Source organism: Callospermophilus lateralis, chromosome X (assembly GCF_048772815.1).
Source record: "Callospermophilus lateralis isolate mCalLat2 chromosome X, mCalLat2.hap1, whole genome shotgun sequence".
Lineage (NCBI taxonomy): Eukaryota > Metazoa > Chordata > Mammalia > Rodentia > Sciuridae > Callospermophilus > Callospermophilus lateralis.
The window spans coordinates 34,303,061-34,322,790 of NC_135325.1; the positions used below are offsets into that span (position 1 = coordinate 34,303,061).

At 39.5% G+C, this 19,730-nt stretch overlaps 1 protein-coding gene across 1 annotated transcript in view; it reads left to right on the plus strand.

Moving 5' to 3' along the window:
• The window catches only part of Dgkk (diacylglycerol kinase kappa), a 130,039-nt gene that overhangs the window by 65,783 nt on the left and 44,526 nt on the right, over positions 1-19,730 (plus strand). The window contains exons 5-9 of the mRNA XM_077107466.1: positions 11,164-11,299; positions 11,757-11,863; positions 12,193-12,318; positions 13,974-14,076; positions 19,469-19,652. Of these exons, the coding sequence (XP_076963581.1) occupies positions 11,164-11,299; positions 11,757-11,863; positions 12,193-12,318; positions 13,974-14,076; positions 19,469-19,652 (656 nt within the window). The remainder of the gene's footprint in view (positions 1-11,163; positions 11,300-11,756; positions 11,864-12,192; positions 12,319-13,973; positions 14,077-19,468; positions 19,653-19,730) is intronic.

Consider the following 19,730-nt stretch of genomic DNA (forward strand, 5'->3'; position numbering starts at 1 on the left):
AGGTGTTTCAAAAGGAAATGTGGCATGGATGTTATAGTTAATCAAGTGATCTTTCTAGTGTCTGAGCAAAGAACTTAGGTATACATGAATAATGTATAAGTAAACAGGAAAACTAAATGACAATAAAATCTAGCCAAATGAGGGGTGGGGCTATAGCTCAGTAGCAGAGCACTTGCTTTGCACATGTGAGACACTGGGTTCTATCCTCAGCATCACATAAAAATAAAAAGTAAAGCTATTGTGTCCAATCACAACTAAAAAAAAATTAAGAAAACAAAAAAGAAAAGAACTATGTATCAAGCCAGAGAAGAATTATTTTTAAAAAAATCTAGTCAAATGAAAGATTTTTTTTAAATCTGAGGAATAACAAAGCTGAAATAAAATATATTTTTAAAATTTTTTTAAATGAGCAGTACATGGAAAAATAAAGAGAAAATAAAGATTAAAAAAATTATGAGAAATAAAGAGCTTGTTTTTGCTGAGGTGGTCAGAACTGTGGCTGGCAAGGATGGATTTTCATTCTTTTTCTTTTTGTGCTCTGTAACCCTTGGGCCAAGTGCTGGGGGTTGTTAAGTCCAGCCTCTTTGTGTTCCTCACCTAGCTGCCAGCCACTGTGGCCAGGAGCCAAAGCTGGCTGTAGTAGCTTTCAGCTTCCTGTCTCCCAATATAGGGTAGGATAGACTGGTGAGTGCTGGCAAATTGTATATTCTAATAGGAGTGCTACAGAATTCTAAAACTAGAAGTACCAGTAGCTGGGGTTTCATTTGCCTGACCCTTGGAACTCTGTCAGTGGGTATTTGAAATTTGATCCCCACCTCCTGTTGCTGGGAAGATATCAATCTCTGCTGAATATCTCGGTCTAAGGTGCCTCCTGTAAACTCCATTTTTATAGTGTGGAGTCCAAACCCCACAGTTTCATATTCACTGCTCTGGATGTGAATTACCCAACATCTGCCCTGGAATGCAGAAGCTCCTGTATGGCCATTATCCATTTTCGGCATCTTCCCAATAGCTGTTATGGGATGCCAGCAACAAAGGAAGGTCTCTGTTCTTCATATCTGGAGCCTGGATGCCCTAGGCGCAATTCTTTTTGTGCTTATTCCAGTCACACTGGACCAGGCACATTCTGGGGCCCACAATAGGCAACTTCTGGGTCATCTGGCAGCTTCCTTTATGAGTTCCCAATCTCCTGCCTCTGCTGGAGCCCTTGCAATCCTTATAAAGCTTCAAGCACCAACAACCCTGGTTAATGTGGAACTATCCGTTCACAGGCAGAGGATTTTGTTTGCTTCTTACTAAACAATTGCTCCCACGATCTCTGTGTCCATTAGGATCAGTCTCCTCTTTATTGCACAGGTTCCCAGAAACCTTTATTGCATAGGTTCTAATCTACCATCTCATTTTTTTCTCCTTTTTCTGTTGCACTTTCCTCTCTCTCTCTCTCTCTCTCTCTTTCTCTCTCTCTCTCTCTCTCACTGCCTGCACTTCTCTCCCCTCCCCTCAGCAACTGATGTGATGTTCTATATTATGTTCAAAATTCCCAACTTTCTGTATCTCTATGGTTTCTTTTATCACCCAGTATTGAATTTGGTGAGTTCCCTTAGCTACCCGCCTCACAGAGGAGCAGACTTCTTGCTTTTAAGTCTGTTTGTTGCTGATGAACTCTTCATCTAATCTACCATCTCATCTTCTCTATAGTTGTTTTTAATAGTTTTGTCTTTTAACTCTTGTAGTAAGGGATAAAATTTCTTTGCACACTACCCTTACAGTATCAGAGAATTCTCAGTATGATAATGTATTAATAATACCATTATGCTTTTTATTTTCATATTTTTTATTAACTATCAGCCTTTTTTCTAGACAAAAGAACTTCTTAGCTATTTAGCAGGCCCTTAGCTTTTGTTTTTTTCTGAGTAAGTTTTTGATTATCTTTCATTTCTGAAGGATAATATGCTGGGTAAAGTATTCTTAGTTGGCAGTTTTTTCTTCAGCACTGAATATGTATATACCATCCCACTCTCTCCTGGCCTTTAGAATTTCTGCTAAGAAAACCACTGAAAGCTATATTGGGGATTTTGGGATATTAAATGTTTCATATATCTTGCTGCTCTCAGTATTCTTCTTTATCCCTGATTTTTTTTTTTTTTTTTTTTTTTGGTACTAGGGATTCAACAAAAGTTCACTTAACTACTGAGTCACATCCCCAACCCTTTTTATGTTTTATTTAGAGACAGGATCTCACTGAGTTACTTTGGGTCTTGCTAGGTTGCTGAGGCTGGCTTTGAACTCAACAATCCTCCTGTATCAGCCTCCTGAGCCACTGGGTCATAGGCATGCATCACTGCACCTAACTATCACTGATTTTTGATAATTTTATTCTCATGTGTCTTAATAAACTCCCTTTTATGTCAAATTTAATTGGAGATCATTGAGTTTTCTATATCCAAATATTGCTATCTTTCCCCAAATTGGGGGTATTTTTAGCCATCACTTCCTTGAATGTATTTTCTAGGTCTTTTTCTCTCTCTCTTTTCTTTCAGTTATGCAAATGTCAGTTCACTTGATGGTATCACAAAATTCTTTTTCTTTTTTTTTTGGGGGGGGTATCAGGGATTGAATTCAGGAGCACTTGACCACTGAGCCACATCCCCAATCCTATTTTGAATTTTATTTAGAGACAGTATCTCACTGAGTTGCTTAGCACCTCACTTTTGCTAAGGCTGGCTTTGAACTCGAGATTCTTATGCCTCAGCCTCCCAAGTTGCTGGGACTACAAGCATGCACCACCAGTATCACATAATTCTAATTGGTTCTTTTTCATTCTCTTTTCTCTTCTGATTTGATAGTTTCAAATGTCTTGTCTTAAAGATTACTGATCCCAGGGGACAAAACAGGAATAAACATTCTGCATTTTCCTTCTTGACCAAGTTTACTGTTGAAGCTTTCTATTGATTTTTTCAGTTAGGTTATTCTATTATATATATATATGATTTCTGTTTTATTATTTCTATTTCTTTGTCAAAATTCTCATTTTGTTCATGAATTAGTTTCCAAATTGCTTTTAATTTTCTATATGTATTTTCTTGTACCTCCACAAGCTTCTCTGAAAGAATTATTCTGAATTATTTTTCAGTCATTTCATAGATTTATATTTCTTCTGGTTCTATCACTTGGGCTTTATTCATTTCTTTTAGTTGTATCACATTTCCCTGATTTTTCATAACACTTGTATCCTTACATGGCTGCTCATTTGAGGAGATGGTCACCTCTTCTAGCCTTTGCAGGTATTCTTTGGCAGTGACAGGCTTTTCCTGTTTAGTTTAGCTTAGGATTCAAGATGGGCAATCTGGTAGCAACCCTGCACAGGCAGATCTTCGTGTTGGGTTCTGTAGCTTGAGTGTGTTATTTCCTATGCTCCTGAGTGGAGTGGTATTGCTGGCTGTGTTCCATGGGCTGGTGAGACCCTGAGGGGACTCTGTCATTAGATGGGGCTGCTAGCTAGGCTCTAATCACCTCTGATTGGGCAGGGTTGCAGGTTGTCTTCCTTGGCTGGGCAGTACTGTTGTTGAACTCTGTAGTTAGGCAGGGCTGTGTGATGGGCTCTAAGCCTAAGTGAGGTTTCTGGAGTTGTTCCTCAACCCCACAGGGTGGGCAGGACCAGAAGCTGGTCTTTATATAAATGTATGGGTTTGGGCTTGCCTCCAGACCCAAGGCAAACTTAGGCAAAGCACGAGGGTTTGGAAGAGTCACAGCTCTAGAATTGGGTAGGGCCAGGTGCTCCCTCTAAGTAATCACTGGCCTGCTTCCAGGTCTGGGAAAGACTTAATGTGAACAGCTGAACTTAGTTGGATCACCTCCCCAATGGTAGGGTTGGGTGGGGCCAGCTGCTCCTTCAGTGGGTAATCACTGACCTTCACTTGCCTCTCCACCCAGGGGAATACTTAATAGCACCTGAGCTATGTGGGGAAGCTGGGTAAGGATCTGAGCCTAGAAGACCTGTGGACTGTGTTTGCTTCCGTGTGACCATTGGTTAGTTTCTCTGGCATGGCACCTCCATTGGCAAAACTGCAAAACAACCACCAAGGGCTGCACACTGTGCACTATGAACCCCATTCCTCTTCTTTATTTCTAACTGACCCCAGGTGCTCAGGTCCTGTCGGTAGTCCCATTGCTTCCCAGGGGACAAAACAGGAATAAACATTCTGCAGAACCCCCAGAATGATGGGGAAGTTTATTGTCCACTTTCGGCTCTTTTCCCACTGCAGAAACTGAGTCCAGGGGAAGTTTCTGTATGTGGTGCTGTGCCAGCTGGAGGGAGGGATGGTGCAGTAAAGAGAAACATTCGTAGTACTGTAATCACAGCTTTTCTTAGTTCTGCAGTCCAAGTGGGAGTGTCTCAGCCTCACTTCTGAGTTCTGGGATATTCAAAATGCTACTCTTGCCTGAGAGTAGTTACTACTTGGACTTTGGTAGGTAGAGATTAAAGCTGGAGAACTCCTATTCTGCCATCTTGCTGACGTCAGTCCTTCTCTCAAATTTTACTATAAGCAGAAGGAACCAAACCTCCTCAATTAAAACTTCAGTTTCATCACTCACAACCTCTACCTTCCACAAAATACCAAAACACAAATACAATTCAGCTACGTTTTTTGCCCCTTTATAAAAAGAATGACTTTTTCTTCATTGTCCAATAGTATATTCCTTATTTGCATTGAGACTTCATCAAAATGGCTGTCCATATTTTTACCAGTTTTCTGTTCATGGTTACTTAGGTATTCTCTAAGAAGATAGAAACTTCTTCTATTACCCTCCTTCTTTTCTTTCTGAGCTTTTGTCAGAATTACCTTTAAAATTCCCTTCACCACAATCTAGGCTTTTTCTAGCATGTACCTTAAAACTCTTCCAAATTCTTCCCATAACTCACTTCCAAAGCCATTTCTTCACTTTTATTTATTTGCTCCAGCAGTAGCCCCACTTCTTGGTAATGATTCCTGTCTGAGTCATTTTGGGCTGCTATAATGAAATACTACAGACTGGGTGTGTTAAACAATAAACATTTATGTCTCACACTTCTGGAAGCTGGGGGATTCAAAATCAAGGCACTGGCAGATTCAGTGCCTGATGAAGACCCTCTTTCCAGTTCATAGAGAGCCATCTTCTGTGACAGAAAAAGCAGTGAGAGAAGCATTCTGGGTCTGTAATAAAGGCACTAATACTATTTATCAGGGACCCACCCTCGCAACCTAATCACCTCCCAAAGCCCACACCTTCTAAAACCATGACATTGAAGGTTAGGATTTCATCATATGTATCAAGGGAGTTGCAAATTCAGTCCATTGCAAGTGAAGAATCTGGAGCGATGAATGTATTGGTGAATAAATGTATTCACCTAAGTATTTTAGAGGTGATAAAATTTTAAAAACATAACTGCACACTAAAAGCTTTAATTAAACCTACTTTTCTAGCATTTAGAAATTGGTAGGTTGTGTACATGCTACAGATTGACTCTGTCTTCAAAATGGAGTATGAAATCTGCATCAGCAAATAAAAAAGACCTGTAATGGCATGGCTGTGACAGTTAGTTAGGGCTGCTGTAATAAATTACCACAAGCTTTGTGGCTTAAAAAAAAGAAATTTAATCTCTCACAGTCCTGGAAGCCAGATATCTGAAATCAAAGTGTCAGTGAAGCCATAATCTCTCTGAAGGCTTTAGAGAAGGAGCTTTCTTTGCTTCTTCCTAGATTCTGGTGGTTGCTGACAATCCTTGGTGTTCTCTAGCTTGCAGATACATCACTCCAATCTCTGCCTCCATCATCACATAGTACTCTTCCCTGTGTCTATTTGCTCTGTGCCTTTACAAGTTGTTCTTCTTTCTGCATATTCTGTATTCAAATTTCCCTCTTCTTATACGGATAACAGTCATTGGATAGTAACCCACTCCAATCCAGTATGGCCTTATATTTTTAAACATTTTTACTGGTGCATTATAATTATACATAATAGTGGGATTGATCATGCCATGTTCATACATTCACATAACATAGTTTGATCAATCTAATTTCCCAGTCCCTTCCATTCCCTCCTCTCCTCCCTCTCACTGGTCTGCTTGTTCTACTTTACTGATTTCCCTTCCATTATTATTATCATTTCAATTAGTGTAGTGCATTATAACTAAATATATAAGTAGATTCATCATGATGTTCTCATACATGAACATAGCATAATTTGGTAGATTTCAGTCCCTAGTATGTTTCCATGTCCTTCCCTCTTCCCTCCCACTTGATTCCCTTCCTTTACTCTATTGGTCTCCCTTGTATTTTGGTGAGACCCCCCACACACTTTTTATTCCTTTCTTTTTCTCTCTCTCTTTCACATATTAGTGAAAACATTCAACCCTGATTTTCTGAGCCAGGCTTATTTCACTTATCATGATATTCTCCAGTTCCATGCATTTACCAGCACATGCCATAATTTAATTCTTTACATCTGAGTAAAACTCCATTCTGTATATATACCACAGTTTTTATCCATTCATCTGTTGAAAAGCACCTGGACTTGTTCCATAATTTGACTATTGTGAACTGCACCTCTATTAACATTGGTATGCCTGTATTCCTGTAATATGCTGATTTTGTTCTTTATCCACTATGGCCTTCTCTTAAATTGACTACATCCTAAAGGACTCTATTTCTCCATTGCAAAGTAAGACCATCTTCACAGATACCAGAGGTTAGGACTTTTTGGGGAAACACAATTCTAACTACTTAGTTCACCTTTCTAACACACAAAATGCATTTACCACATCAAAACATCTTCAAAAGCCTTAACCCGTTCTATAATTAACTCAAATTCCAAACTCTCATCTTCTGAGTAATCTAAAGCAGGCATGAGTGAAACTCTGGGTATAATCTTTCCTGGGGCAAAATTCTTCTCCACCTGTGGAACTATGAAACAGAAAACAACATATCTGCTTCTAAATTACAATGTGGAGAATGACGCAGGATAGACATTCTCATTCTAAAATGGAAAAAAACAGAAGGAACAAAAGGTACTGGTTTGAAGAAAGTTGGCAACCCAGAAAGACAATTTCATTAGATTTCCAGGCTTGAGAATAATTGTCTGTGCCTTTATGTTCTGTCTCCTGGCTCTACCATCTCAGGCACCTGAGTGGCATTCTCTCTTTGTAACCAAGGAAGTAGCTGAACCTTCTGGAACTCAGAAGGGAACCCTACTCGTTGGAACCAAAGAGGCAGTTGCCCTACCCTATAGGCCCATACTCCTGTGTTGGCAACAGCAGCAATTCTGGCCCTTGAGCCTGTCTCAGCAGTCTTTCTAGACTCTAAGCCATCCCTTGAAGTCACTTTCCTGAAGGATAACACACATTCAGAGATGAGTAGCTTTATCAGTCTGTTTTTTGCTATAGAGTCTCAGAAGTCTGACAATCTTCCTTAATTATGTTCTCTGTTCTTTTTGGTCTAAGGTGAGAGTGATCTGCTGAGACAGTTGGTTGGATCCATGTGTTCCACACCTAATCTTTCTAGGGAAAATATCTATGGTTGATATTCTCTCCAGAGCACACTTTCTTCTGATTTGGAATAAGGATAGAATGTTAATTTACAAATATTTAAGTTCTGGTGACTTTTCATTTAATAGTTCTATTATGAACTGAATTGTCTCCTCCAAATTCCTTTTGTTTAAAATATTTTTTAGTTGTAAATGGACATAATACCTTTATTTATTTATTTATTTATTTATTTTTATGTGGTGCTGAGGATTGAACCCATTGCCTCACACATGCTAGGCAAGTGCTCTACCACTGAGCTATAGCCCCAGCCCTCCCCCAAATTCTTATATTGAAACCCCAGCCCCCATTGTGACTATATTTGGAGATAGGACTTTTAGGAAGGAATTAAATTTAAATGGAGTCATAAGGGTGGGGGCCTAATCCAATAGGACTGTTGGCCTCACATGAAGAGGAGAAGAGATCTCTATTTTTCTACAAACATGCATTAAAAAAAAAAGGCCATGTGAGCAGTCAGTGAGAAAGTGGCCAGGAAGAAAGTCTTCACCAGGAACCAAGTGGGTTGACACTTTGCTCTTGGACTACTCAAGTCTAAAATATGAGAAAATAGATTTATGTTGCTTAAACCACTCAGTCTATGATATTTTATTATGAAAACATGAGCAGACTAATACAAGTACCTTTCTCAATGTATCTCTTTCCTCTTAAATTTTACACTAAACAGCAAATAAAAACCAAGGTGCACCTTCCCTACTTTGCTTGGGTATCTCCTTAGCTAAATATCCAAGTTATAATTTACATATTTTATACTCTACCAACAGTATAATGGAATTCAGTCAGTTCTCTGTCACTCCATAAAAAGCATTGCCTTTCTTCCAATCCTCTCTGGTTCTCATTTCTGTCTGAGACCTCACCAAAAGCACCTTTAATGTCCATGTTTCTAGGGCTGAGGCTGTGGCTCAGTGGCAGAACCCTTGCCTACCATGTGTGAGGCACTGGGTTCAATTCTTATCACCACGTATCAATAATAAAATAAATGTCCATTGACAACTAAAAAATATATTTTAAAAATGTTCATGTTTCTAGCAATATTTTATTTTAGGCAATCCAGGGTTTATAAATCATGTGCCTTGAGATTCTTACAGTCTTTATGCATTACACAATTCCAAAGTCACTTCCATATTTTTAGATATTTGTTATAAAAGCTCCCATATGCCAGTATCAAAATCTATATTAATTTTATAGGACTGCTGTAACAACCACAAACTGGATGAATTAAAACATAGCAACTTATTCTGTCAAGTTTCTGGAGTCTTGAAGTCTAAATTCAAGTTGTTGACAGGACCATAGTCTCTCTGAAGGCTCTAGGGGAGGATTCTTCTTTACCTGTTCCTATCTTCTGATGATTGCAAAACCTGGCATTTCTTGTCTTGGAGATCCATCACTGTAATCTCTGCCTCTGTTGTCACATGGTGTTCTACCCCATATCTGTGCACTACCTATCTTTACAAAGTGTTCCCTTTTATGTCCTTGCATGCCTGTACCCATACTTCCCTCTTATAAGGACATCAGTCATTAGATTAGGGCCCACTTGAATCCAGCATGAGTGCATCTTAGCTTGATCACATCTGTAAAGAACCTATTTCCAAATAATATTGTGAATTTCACATTCACAGGTATGAGGTTAGGACTTGAACATATTTGGAGGGAGCACACAATTCAACCCATCACACATACTTTTCCAAGGTTAGATGCATCACAGCTTCCTTATACACAGGAATATCAATTCCATCTCCTTAACTGCTAAACCTAAGTAATTGTCATTTAATATATTCCTTTTTATTCTGTAGCCAATTGGGCCATGGAATTCAGTATTCTATACTGGCAGAGTTTTGCATTTCTTCCATTTGATGTCCTGTAGAACCTTGCATATTAAAGATTTTCACTTGTTACTGTATATTAAAATGATTTATTTTAGAATTTCTCTTTTTTGGTAAATTAAGAGCTTCTTGAGGGTCATAACTGTGGCTTTTTCATCTTTGTAGACCCAATTCCTAGTATTTTATATAACACATTGTAGAATTCTTATAATTATTGGAGGAGTGAAGGTGTTGTAGAGTTACAGTCGAGTGGCTTGAGGAATAGAAAGATACTGAGAGCTCAGAGTACCAAAGCCAAGACTATGCCACTTTCTTGGGACTCTTCATTTTCTAATTTGATCTTCCTAGAGTTTTCCAGGTCCTCAATATACAATAAACATTCCTATCACAAAGAAATTCTGGACCATTACTCATGAGCCTTTAGCTCATCAGATTAACTTTTTCTTCTAGAACCTTCCAAGTCAATCCAGTAGTGGTTTAGCCTATAGTCTGCAGGCTGATAGAGATAGAGAGGAAGGGACCAGACAGAGAGTGCTGTATGCAAGTTCTGTCTTGAGTAACTAATTCCTATAAATTGATAAAGGTTGAACACTTAAGGTGGCAGAGCCCTCAATTGCTCTCCCTCTAATGGATCACAATCAGATGATATCAGGGAAAGTACACAATTATTTTAAAAGTCTTGTCATCCATTTACATACCCAATCCATTGTCATGCCAAGTATAAAATGCTATGTGTGTGTGTGCCTATGTCTAAACTCTAGAGGAAGGCAGAGAGGAGAAATTGAGAGGATTTTCTAATCACAGGAATTATAGAAAAAATGGAAAAATCCTTTGAAAATATAGAAAAACAAAGTTGGGGGTTTTCAGTGCCACCCCTTCCTTCCTTTCAACACCCAAACTATCAGTGGTATATCTGGTGCCTTCCCCACAGTCATGAGAGTCAGGCTGTGATACAGAACTGCAATATTCATAAGCAGATGAACAATAAGGTCAGAGTCATTATCATATAAGAGAACACCAAACAGAATGTCACTTCATGAGGGCAGGGACTTTGTCTTGTGCATCACTATATCCCAAATATATTAAGCAGTGTCAAGCATATAGCAAGTGGTAGATATTTGTTTAGTGGGTTATTGAGTGAATTGAGTCTATTAACCAGGAAACTGCTATAGGCAGTCTGAGCTTGCTATTCAGAAAAACATGCTTGAGCAAAAGTTGCTGAGATAAGGAGTTAAATTCCTTTAACTGTTGTCCAGGTAAAGCAATGCTCTGCTCACCTGGTATCAGTAGGGTCAGGAAGGGGAGTAACTGCCCTTCTTCCAGGAAGTAGGTGAAGTCTGACAAGTATTCCTTAGTCCAGAGGCAGAGCTCTGCCTTCTTTCTTCCTTCCCGGGGCAGAGCACTTTACTATCTCTGAATTTCTAACTCACCATCTCCTTTTTGCTGTCGACTTAAAGAGAACCAAGGCCAAGGCTAACAGCAAATCTTGCTTGGACTAAACTGATACAGCAGTTGGCCAAGCATTCTAAAGAACATTGCTTTTAGTTCAGGATCTGCCGTCTATTCTTTCTCCCCTTTTTAAATCATTAGCAAAACAAAACAAAAAACAAACAGGTATTGGCTTCAATTTTCAGTCTTCCCCTTTGCATGCTGAGACACCTATATAGCAGACCATTGAATCCTAGCAGCAGATTTTCTAGCCTTTCCTAATAGTTCTCTGTGATTAACCCTCCATTCTCTTTTCTCTTTGATTTCTTTTAGATACCTGCTGCAGAAAACAACCCTTTCCTCGTCGGAATGCACTATTGGTATTCCAGCCACAGTTCCCGGACTCAGCACTGCAATGTTTGTCGAGAAAGCATTCCTGCCTTATCGAGAGATGCCATCATCTGTGAAGGTACCTTCTTTATTCTTTTTGAAAATGGAACTCAGTGGGTGGAGACAGGGGTAAAGGAGCTCAGGTGGCTTTAATATCCCCGACTAGCTCTAGATCACTCACTCTGGGATAAGGGTAAGATTAAGGAAAGAAGAAGGGAGGAAACTAGCCTGAAAGGGAATTCTCATGGATGAAAAGGAAAAATTGGGAATGGGGGGCTGGAACTTAATGGTCATGAGAGTAGGAAAGAAATCAACTCCTTCTTACCATTAATTTCCATTCAAGTTGAATAAGTAGAAAGTTGAGCTGGTAAGAAGCAAGAGGAACTGATTCATGTTAGAAATAGACCTTTGGCAGTGGGTCATAATGATTTAGAATGCATCTGAGTTTGAATTTGCAGAGTAGCTTAGGGAAGGCAATTAGAATCTTCATCGGCACAAGACTCACACTCATCTTTTTTTTCCCTCTGTTCTTACAGTGTGCAAAGTGAAATCTCATAAGTTATGTGCTTTGAGAGCGAGCAAAGACTGTAAATGGAATACCTTGTCCATTACTGATGATCTTCTCCTACCTGCTGATGAAATAGTAAGTACCAGATATGCCTCTATTATGTCCCTTTCAGTCATGATACATGGGAGTTAGGAAGATTTTTCCTGTTGCCAGATAAGGAAAGTAGACCTCTTCCCCAAGCTTGCTTTCCAATCAACCTCAAAGAATGAAATCCCCCGCCCCCCCGCCCCCCCCACATGCACTTCCACCTGTTACTGGTCACTAGAATTAGAGCAGGGAAGGTAGGATTATGAATAATTTGGGGCTCTTACCTAAGATCCTTCACAGCATAGTAAAATTATTCCAGCTAGTCCTTTATTCCTGATATCACTAACCTCTGCCTCTTTTCTCTTTTCCCCCTTCAGCAAATCATGCCTCATCAGTGGGTAGAAGGAAACATTCCTGTCAGCTCTCAGTGTGCCGTTTGTCACGAGAGCTGTGGCAGTCAGCACCGTCTCCAAGATTTCCGGTGTCTCTGGTGCAATTCTACGGTAAGACTCTATTCATCTCTTTGATATACTTTAGTTCTAGAAAGGGTTGGGTGGAGCTCAATGGTGCCTATACATAGATAGAACTATCAGAGTTACTAAGCCCAAAATATTATTCAGATTTGATTCCATAGTATAGAGCTCAGTAATCTGCCCCTCTGGCTAGGTAGTCTTTGGGAGACATTTAAAAGGCTCATATCTGATGGTTATTAATTGGTCGGACCTTCTAACATATGGGAAAAGCTGAATATTTAATGGCAGTATGGTCAAATAAAAAAATAAATTCTGAGCCGGTCTTGGTGGAACACGTTCTGTAATCCCAGCGGCTCAGGAGGTTGAGGCAGGAGGATCGCGAGCCAGCCTCAGCGAAAGTGAGGCTCTAAGCAAATCAGTGAGACCCTGTCTCTAAATAAAATACAAAATAAGGCTGGGGATGTGGCTCAGTGGTCGAGTGCCCCTGAGTTCAATCCCCAGTACCAAAAAAAAAAAAAAAACAAACAAACCGAATTCTGAGGTTATCTTTAAGAAACCTTCTCTTTTCCTCATTGAATATTTCCTAGGAACTTATAATCTTTGCAAGTAAATAATAGTTGATAATATTAACAAATTGGTATCACCACCATGTATTGAATGTTTTATATACATAATCTCACTTAATACAATTTGAACTAGGCCTCATTGTATCCATTTTATGAATGAGGAAAAGTGAGGTTCAGAAAGGTAAAATGATTTGCCCAAAGTCATGCAGCCAGAAAACAAAAGAGACTTGGTTCCTACATAATTCTGCAAAGACCATATTTTTTTTAACTGTAGCACTACTATGTCTCTATACCAGTTTTCCTCAACTGTGATCAATTTTGCAATGCTCCAGAGCTATTTGAGACACTTTTGATTGTTAAAAAACTCAAGCTGGGCATGTTACTGGAATCTAGTAGTTAGAGAGGCCTAGGATTATGCTAAAGGTCCTACAATGCAAACAATTATCTGGCCTAAAATATCAATAAGGCTGAGATGAAGAGATCCTGGTCTTGATTTTCCAGCCTTTTAGATGCTTTTCTTAAACTGAATTTTCTAAGTAGAAATTGAAGTATGGTGTTCTTCTCTAAAGACTGTCTGTGCCAGGAGTGGTGGCACATACCTTTAATCCCAGCAGCTTGGGAGGCTGAGGCAGGAGGATCATGAGTTCAAAGCCAGCCTCAGCAATTTAGTGAGGCCCTATGTAACTCAATGAGACCCTGTCTCGAAATAAAATATTTTTAAAAGGCTGAGGATGTGGCTCAGTGGTTAAGCACCTCTGGGTTCAATCCCCAGTATTAAAAAGTAAAAAAAAAAGACTCTGTCCTCTGGCTCTTTGACTTGCTTTTGAATAACCAGGTCAGATTCATGTCCCCTAAAAATTGTCCAGGAAGTAGTCCTTGTAGAAATCAGAAACCTGGGAAGAATAGCTATGTGGGGGGAAGTCAGTGTGGGGTGGGGATGGCCAGGGAGTTAGGGGTCTGTATATGGCACCAAATTTCAGAAAGGGAGATTAGAATATTAAGGGTACAATTTTTGATATTGGAACCGAACGCTGATCAAGGTTTTATTTTCTCTCCCCTATCCTTTTTTTTTTCTCTCTCTCTCTCTTTTTTTTCTTTGCTGTGTTCTTATCGTTTCAGGTGCACAATGACTGTCAGAGACGGTTTTCCAAGGAATGTTTCCTGGGGGCTCATCGCTCGCTCGTAGTCCCCCCAACCGCCCTTAGCGACCCAAAGGGCGATGGTGAGTACCTAAACCATAATTTCTTAAATATCCCCGGGAGGGAGGGAATATGCATGCTGGGAAGAAGGGATGGGATGAATTGTTCTCCTCAATGAGTCAAGTATTTGAGGGCAATAGGAGTGTGTGGGTGCATGGGCAGTTTGTGGTTCCCTTTGAAACTTTGGGGTGGGGGATTATGGTCTGCCTGGTGTATATGTATGTGGAGATGTTCTCTGTAGCCTATGTCATCATTCTTTCTGACTAATCAAATTGCTTGCAGCCTTTTCATAATTTCCAAATACTAGATAATTGATGAAATGGTTTTGTATGGGTATGGATAGTCAAAGAAGTTTAAAAGTAACATACCAACGCCTGGATTATGTTACTTTTAAACTGAACATTAATACCAAGGTTGTTCTTAAATATGAAACTATCATGATCATTGCTCCAACACTTCATTGAAGCTTTGTCAATTCCCAGATAATAGTGTTTTATTGAGAGCTCTATTCACAAGTTACTTGAAAGCTAAAGAGAGACCTAAGACACAAGCATTGCCAGACCAAGTGATTACTGTGAATTGAGGATGTAATACAACAAATTAACAATTCAATATGATACGGGCTAAGTGCCAAGGGAATGGTAGAGATACTTGGAGATAAAAAAGTGTCGTTGGGCTGGGGATATAACTCAGTTGGTAGAGCTCTGGCCTTGCATCACAAGGCCCTGAGTTCGATCCCCAGCACCACACACACAAAAAAAAGTGGTGAAAGGGTTAACTATTTGTAGGAAGTTGAGCAGAAAGAAGGTAAGTATGAAATCAATGAAGATATGATATGTGCTAAGTGACAAGGGAATGGTAGAAATACTTGGATATCAAAAAGGGTTGTTGGGCTGGGGATATAACTCAGGTGGTAGAGCTCTGGCCTTGCATGCACAAGGCCCTGGGTTCGATCCCCAGCACCACAAAAAAAGGGTTGGAAGGGTTAACTATTTGTAGGAAGTTGAGCAGAAAGAATGTAAGTATGAAATGAAGATATGATATGTGCTAAGTGCCAAGGGAATGGTACAGATACTTGCATATCAAAACGGGTTGTTGGGCTGGGGATATAATAAAACTCAGGTGGTAGAGCTCTGGCCTTGCATGCACAAGGCCCTGGGTTCAATCCCAAGCACCACCAAAAAAAAAGTGTTGGAAGGTTTAACTATTTGTAGGAAGTCCAGTAGGAAGAAGGTAAGTATGAAATCAATGAAGCAAGGGTAAACTTTGTGTATTCTATCAAGAGGTCTGATAATGTTAGAGGAAGCAGGGACAAAGGAGAGGGGTGTTTTGTTTGGCTTCTATATTTGTTTTTAAAGAATAGATGACCCAGCTATCCCACTCCTTGATTTATACCCAAAGAACTTAAAATTGGTATACTATAGTGATGCAGCCACATGGATGTTTATAGAATCTTACTTCACAATAGCTAAATTATGAAACCAATCTAGGTGTTCTTCAACAGATGGGTGGATAAAAAATGTGGTATATATACAAAATGGAATATTACTCAGCCATAAAGAAGAATGAAATAATGGCATTTTCTGGTAAATGGATGGAGCTGGAGAATATCATGCTAAGTGAAATAAGCTAATCCCCCAAAAATCAAAGGTCAAATGTTTTCTCTGATATGTGGATGCTAATTCACAATGCGGGGGGAGGGCTAGGGAAGAATAGAGTTACTTTATATTAAATAGAGGGGTGTGAAGGGAGGGGAGGGGGGTATGGAGGTAGAAATTATAGTAGAATGAATCAGACATTATTACCTTATGTGCATGTATAACTATATGACCAGTGGGATTCTACATCATGTACAACCAGAAAAATGAGAAATTATACTCCATCTACATATGATGTATCAAAGTGCATTCTACTGTCATGTATAACTAATTAGAACAAATTTTAAAATAAAATAATATAAAGAATAGATGAGGCACAGAGTCAGTATGGTATAAGGTAGGCGGGGGGGGGAGGGAGGAAATGCCAGGTAACCATGAGTTTTAGTCACTCACTGGCTGAAAAAAAAGTGTTGGGAAAAAATAGTGTTGGAAGGGTTAACTATTTGTAGGAAGTTGAGCAGGAAGAAGGTAAGTATGAAATCATTGAAGATACGATATGTGCTAAGTGCCAAGGGAATGGTACAGATACTTGGAGATCAAAAAGGGTTGTTGGGCTGGGGATATAACTCAGGTGGTAGAGCTCTGGCCTTGCATGCACAAGGCCCTGGGTTCAATCCCCAGCACCACAAAAAAAAAACAAAAGTGTTGGAAGGTTTAACTATTTGTAGGAAGTCGAGCAGGAAGAAGGTAAGTATGAAATCAATGAAGCAAGAGTAAACTTTGTGTATTCTATCAAGAGGTCTGATAATGTTAGAGGAAGCAGGGGCAAAGGACAAGGGTTTTTGTTTTGCTTCTATTTTTGTTTTTAAGGAATAGATGAGCCAGCTATCCCACTCCTTGGTTTATACCCAAAGGACTTAATATTTTTATACTACAGTGATGCAGCCACATTATATTCTTATATTCTCTGAGCTTTGCCTTCTCCTTATATAACTGAGAATTAAGCAATTTTTTAAATTGTTTTACTTGTCAATGTACCTTTATTTATTTATTTATTTATTTATTTATTTATTTATATTCAGTGCTGAGAATCTAACCCTAACCCTCACACATGCTAGGCAAGCGCTCTGCCACTGAGCCACAACCCCAGCCCTGAGAATAAAGCTTTTAATTGTGAGGATAAAATGATAATATGTAAAGGGCCTAGGTATCTACAAGCATAACCCTAAGGAGTATACAACTAATTTCATCATCTTCTTGAACACTTAAATACCTAGTCTGTCTCCTAGCCCAGACTATGAACTCTCTGAACCTCTACCATTTAACTCAGACCTGAGGATATGGTATATGCAGAGTCAAGACTTGTTAAGTGAATTCATTAGTCCATTTTCAGAATCCTGCCTGTATGTAAGGCCCAGTACTGAGCAATATAGAGAATAAGACGTGTCTTAAGAATGCATTACTGATTCATACAGAGGAAAAATAGTGTATAAGCACATGTCACATTTATCTGGAAACACAGATTTCTGTACTACCCTAGGAGTTTTTGTTTCAGAAGACCTGGGTGGGACCCATGAATTCACATTTATAAAAAGTTTCCAGATGCTTCTCATGCTACTAGACCTGGAGCATGCTCCACCATTTGCTGTGTGGCCCTATAAAAGTTACTTAACCTCTCTGTGCCTCGATTGCTATTTGTTTTCTGCTGATAAAAAATGATAGTTTTACTTGGGTGTATAATGAAGGCTAAATGTGCGTGAAAGTTACTTAACCTCTCTGTACCTCATTTGCCATCTGTTTTCTGCTAATAGGGAATGATAGTTGTACTCGGGTGCATTATGGAGGCTGAATGTGCTAACATTTGTTAAAGAGGATGTTAAAAGTACAGGAAGGAAAAAAAAAACCAACTAAACCAACCTTATGCCTGTTTAGTGTCCTTCTATGGAGTGAACAGAAAAAAATTGAGTGGAACTACTGGTTCCCTGGCTTAGGATTCTGTGGTTTTATTAATGCAGCTCAAAGAAGTATGGGTATTTTTGAAAGGTTCTTTCAGGCTGTTGACTCATCTGGAGCTTAAAGTCAATTAAATCCCCTAAGCTCTTTTCACACTTGCCAAGCCAAGTCCCTATTATCCTGTTATAGTGAAATGTATATCCTTGAGCCTAAAGGCCAAACTTCATACTTACTCCCTTTATATTTGTTGATTTTGACCCATAGACCTGTTGAGGTCATAATCTAATCTTGAGTCTATCATCCAGTAGCTCTTCTTTTAGCTTTGGGGACTTCAAAGTTCACAAGCCAGCCTTCTATGTTCACATCTGAATTGTCAAGTAAAATTGTGAAACAATACAGGATGCTTCCTCATGGTTAACATCAGTCCTACTCAAAACTTTGTGGGTGGGGTTGATTACCTGGTTATGTCTAATATTATGAATCTGCCTAATATTAATACATTTTAGCTCTCAATGGCATGGTAAAAATATTTTTTTAAAAAAACTGACTTCTGCAAGAATAGAGACTGTATCTATTTTTTCCATCTACTGCATTCTCAGAACATAAAACAAAGACAGGCACAGAGAACGCTCTCAATACATATTTGTTGAATGAATGAATGAATGTGTTATCACTAGCATCATATCAGGAAATTACCTTTTATTAAAATATGCCAATAAGGGTTACCAATTTTGATTGGGGAAAGGAACTACTTTCAAGCTATCTCATTGAGGAGACACAATAGCCAACTCTTGGAGCTATGAGTTCTAGCAAGCCCTGAAAATTTGGTACGTGGCTGGTAAGTGGTTTAGGATGCCTTTAAACTCTACTGGCCAGTGAATTGGAAATGACCCACAGAAGAAACCGGCCTGAGATTTTTCCATGCAAAACATCCATGAAATCTGCTTCAAGCAGTTTTCCTTCAGGCTCTGTTTTACTCAGGTTACAATAAATGGGACATGTCACCCCATTCAGGAGTGAGCCACGTGCTTTTAGCCCTGTGAATTTGGGTTGGCATCCTTGGAAAGCCATGAACACAGACATTCAGGGACTTGCTATTTCTCTAGCATCCCTCTCCTGAGGGGCCGTTGCTCGCAGCCTGTCTCCCTGCCAACAATCTTTAAAACTCAGTAAGAGCTGGCAGGCTTTGGCTGTTGAGACTGTTATAACCCCACTTCTCCATGGGCAACTCCAGTGTTGGGGATTATTAAAAGCCTCTCTCTTGTTCAGAAAATTTCCCTATAGTCTTGTTTTCCCCTGGAAGTGGTATGATAACATGGATCACTCTGCCAGAGCCTTAGAGAAGTGATTAAGGCTCTTTGCTTCATTCCACATTGATATGTTCTGTCTTTAGCTCCTGGCTAAACAGCAGCCATTCCCTCCCCTCTCTCTCCTGATATCTTCTTGCTGTGAGAATTCAGCTAACCTGGGCAGAGAGAGGAGCAGTCAGTGTGCTGGCCCTCCTGGGCTTTCAATCTTCTCCTTCCTCAGTTCCTCTACAGAGATCTAATATTTGGTCATGGCACCAATTTCTTGTGTTCCTACATGGACACATGCGTATGGGTCTGTATCCCCAGCTTGAGGGTATGGGCTATACCCCTGACAGCATCTAGCATGATGGTTGGTATATTAATAGTTGCTCAGCAAATATTTGCCTAGCAACAGATAAGAGAGAGACTTTTAAGCCCCCTTGGGTGGCCTGGCTTTCCCTGTGCCCCTCAGGAGACTGGAACTGGGATTTTAAAAAAATCATTGCAAAGTATGAAATTAAATCATATCTCATTTCCATGTCAATAACCAGTTTTTTCCCTTTTATATTTTTCAGGTCAGCTAGTAGTATCTTCAGACTTCTGGAATCTTGATTGGTCATCTGCTTGTTCATGTCCTTTGCTCATCTTCGTGAACTCCAAAAGTGGTGATCATCAAGGGGTCGTATTCCTCCGAAAATTCAAGCAATACCTTAATCCGTCTCAAGTCTTTGACCTATCGAAGGGTGGACCTGAAGCAGGGTAAGCACAGGGCAAGGGATTTAATTGGGTATGTAGAAGGGATTCCCTTTGTAGAGTCTGGATTAGGATAGATTCCTA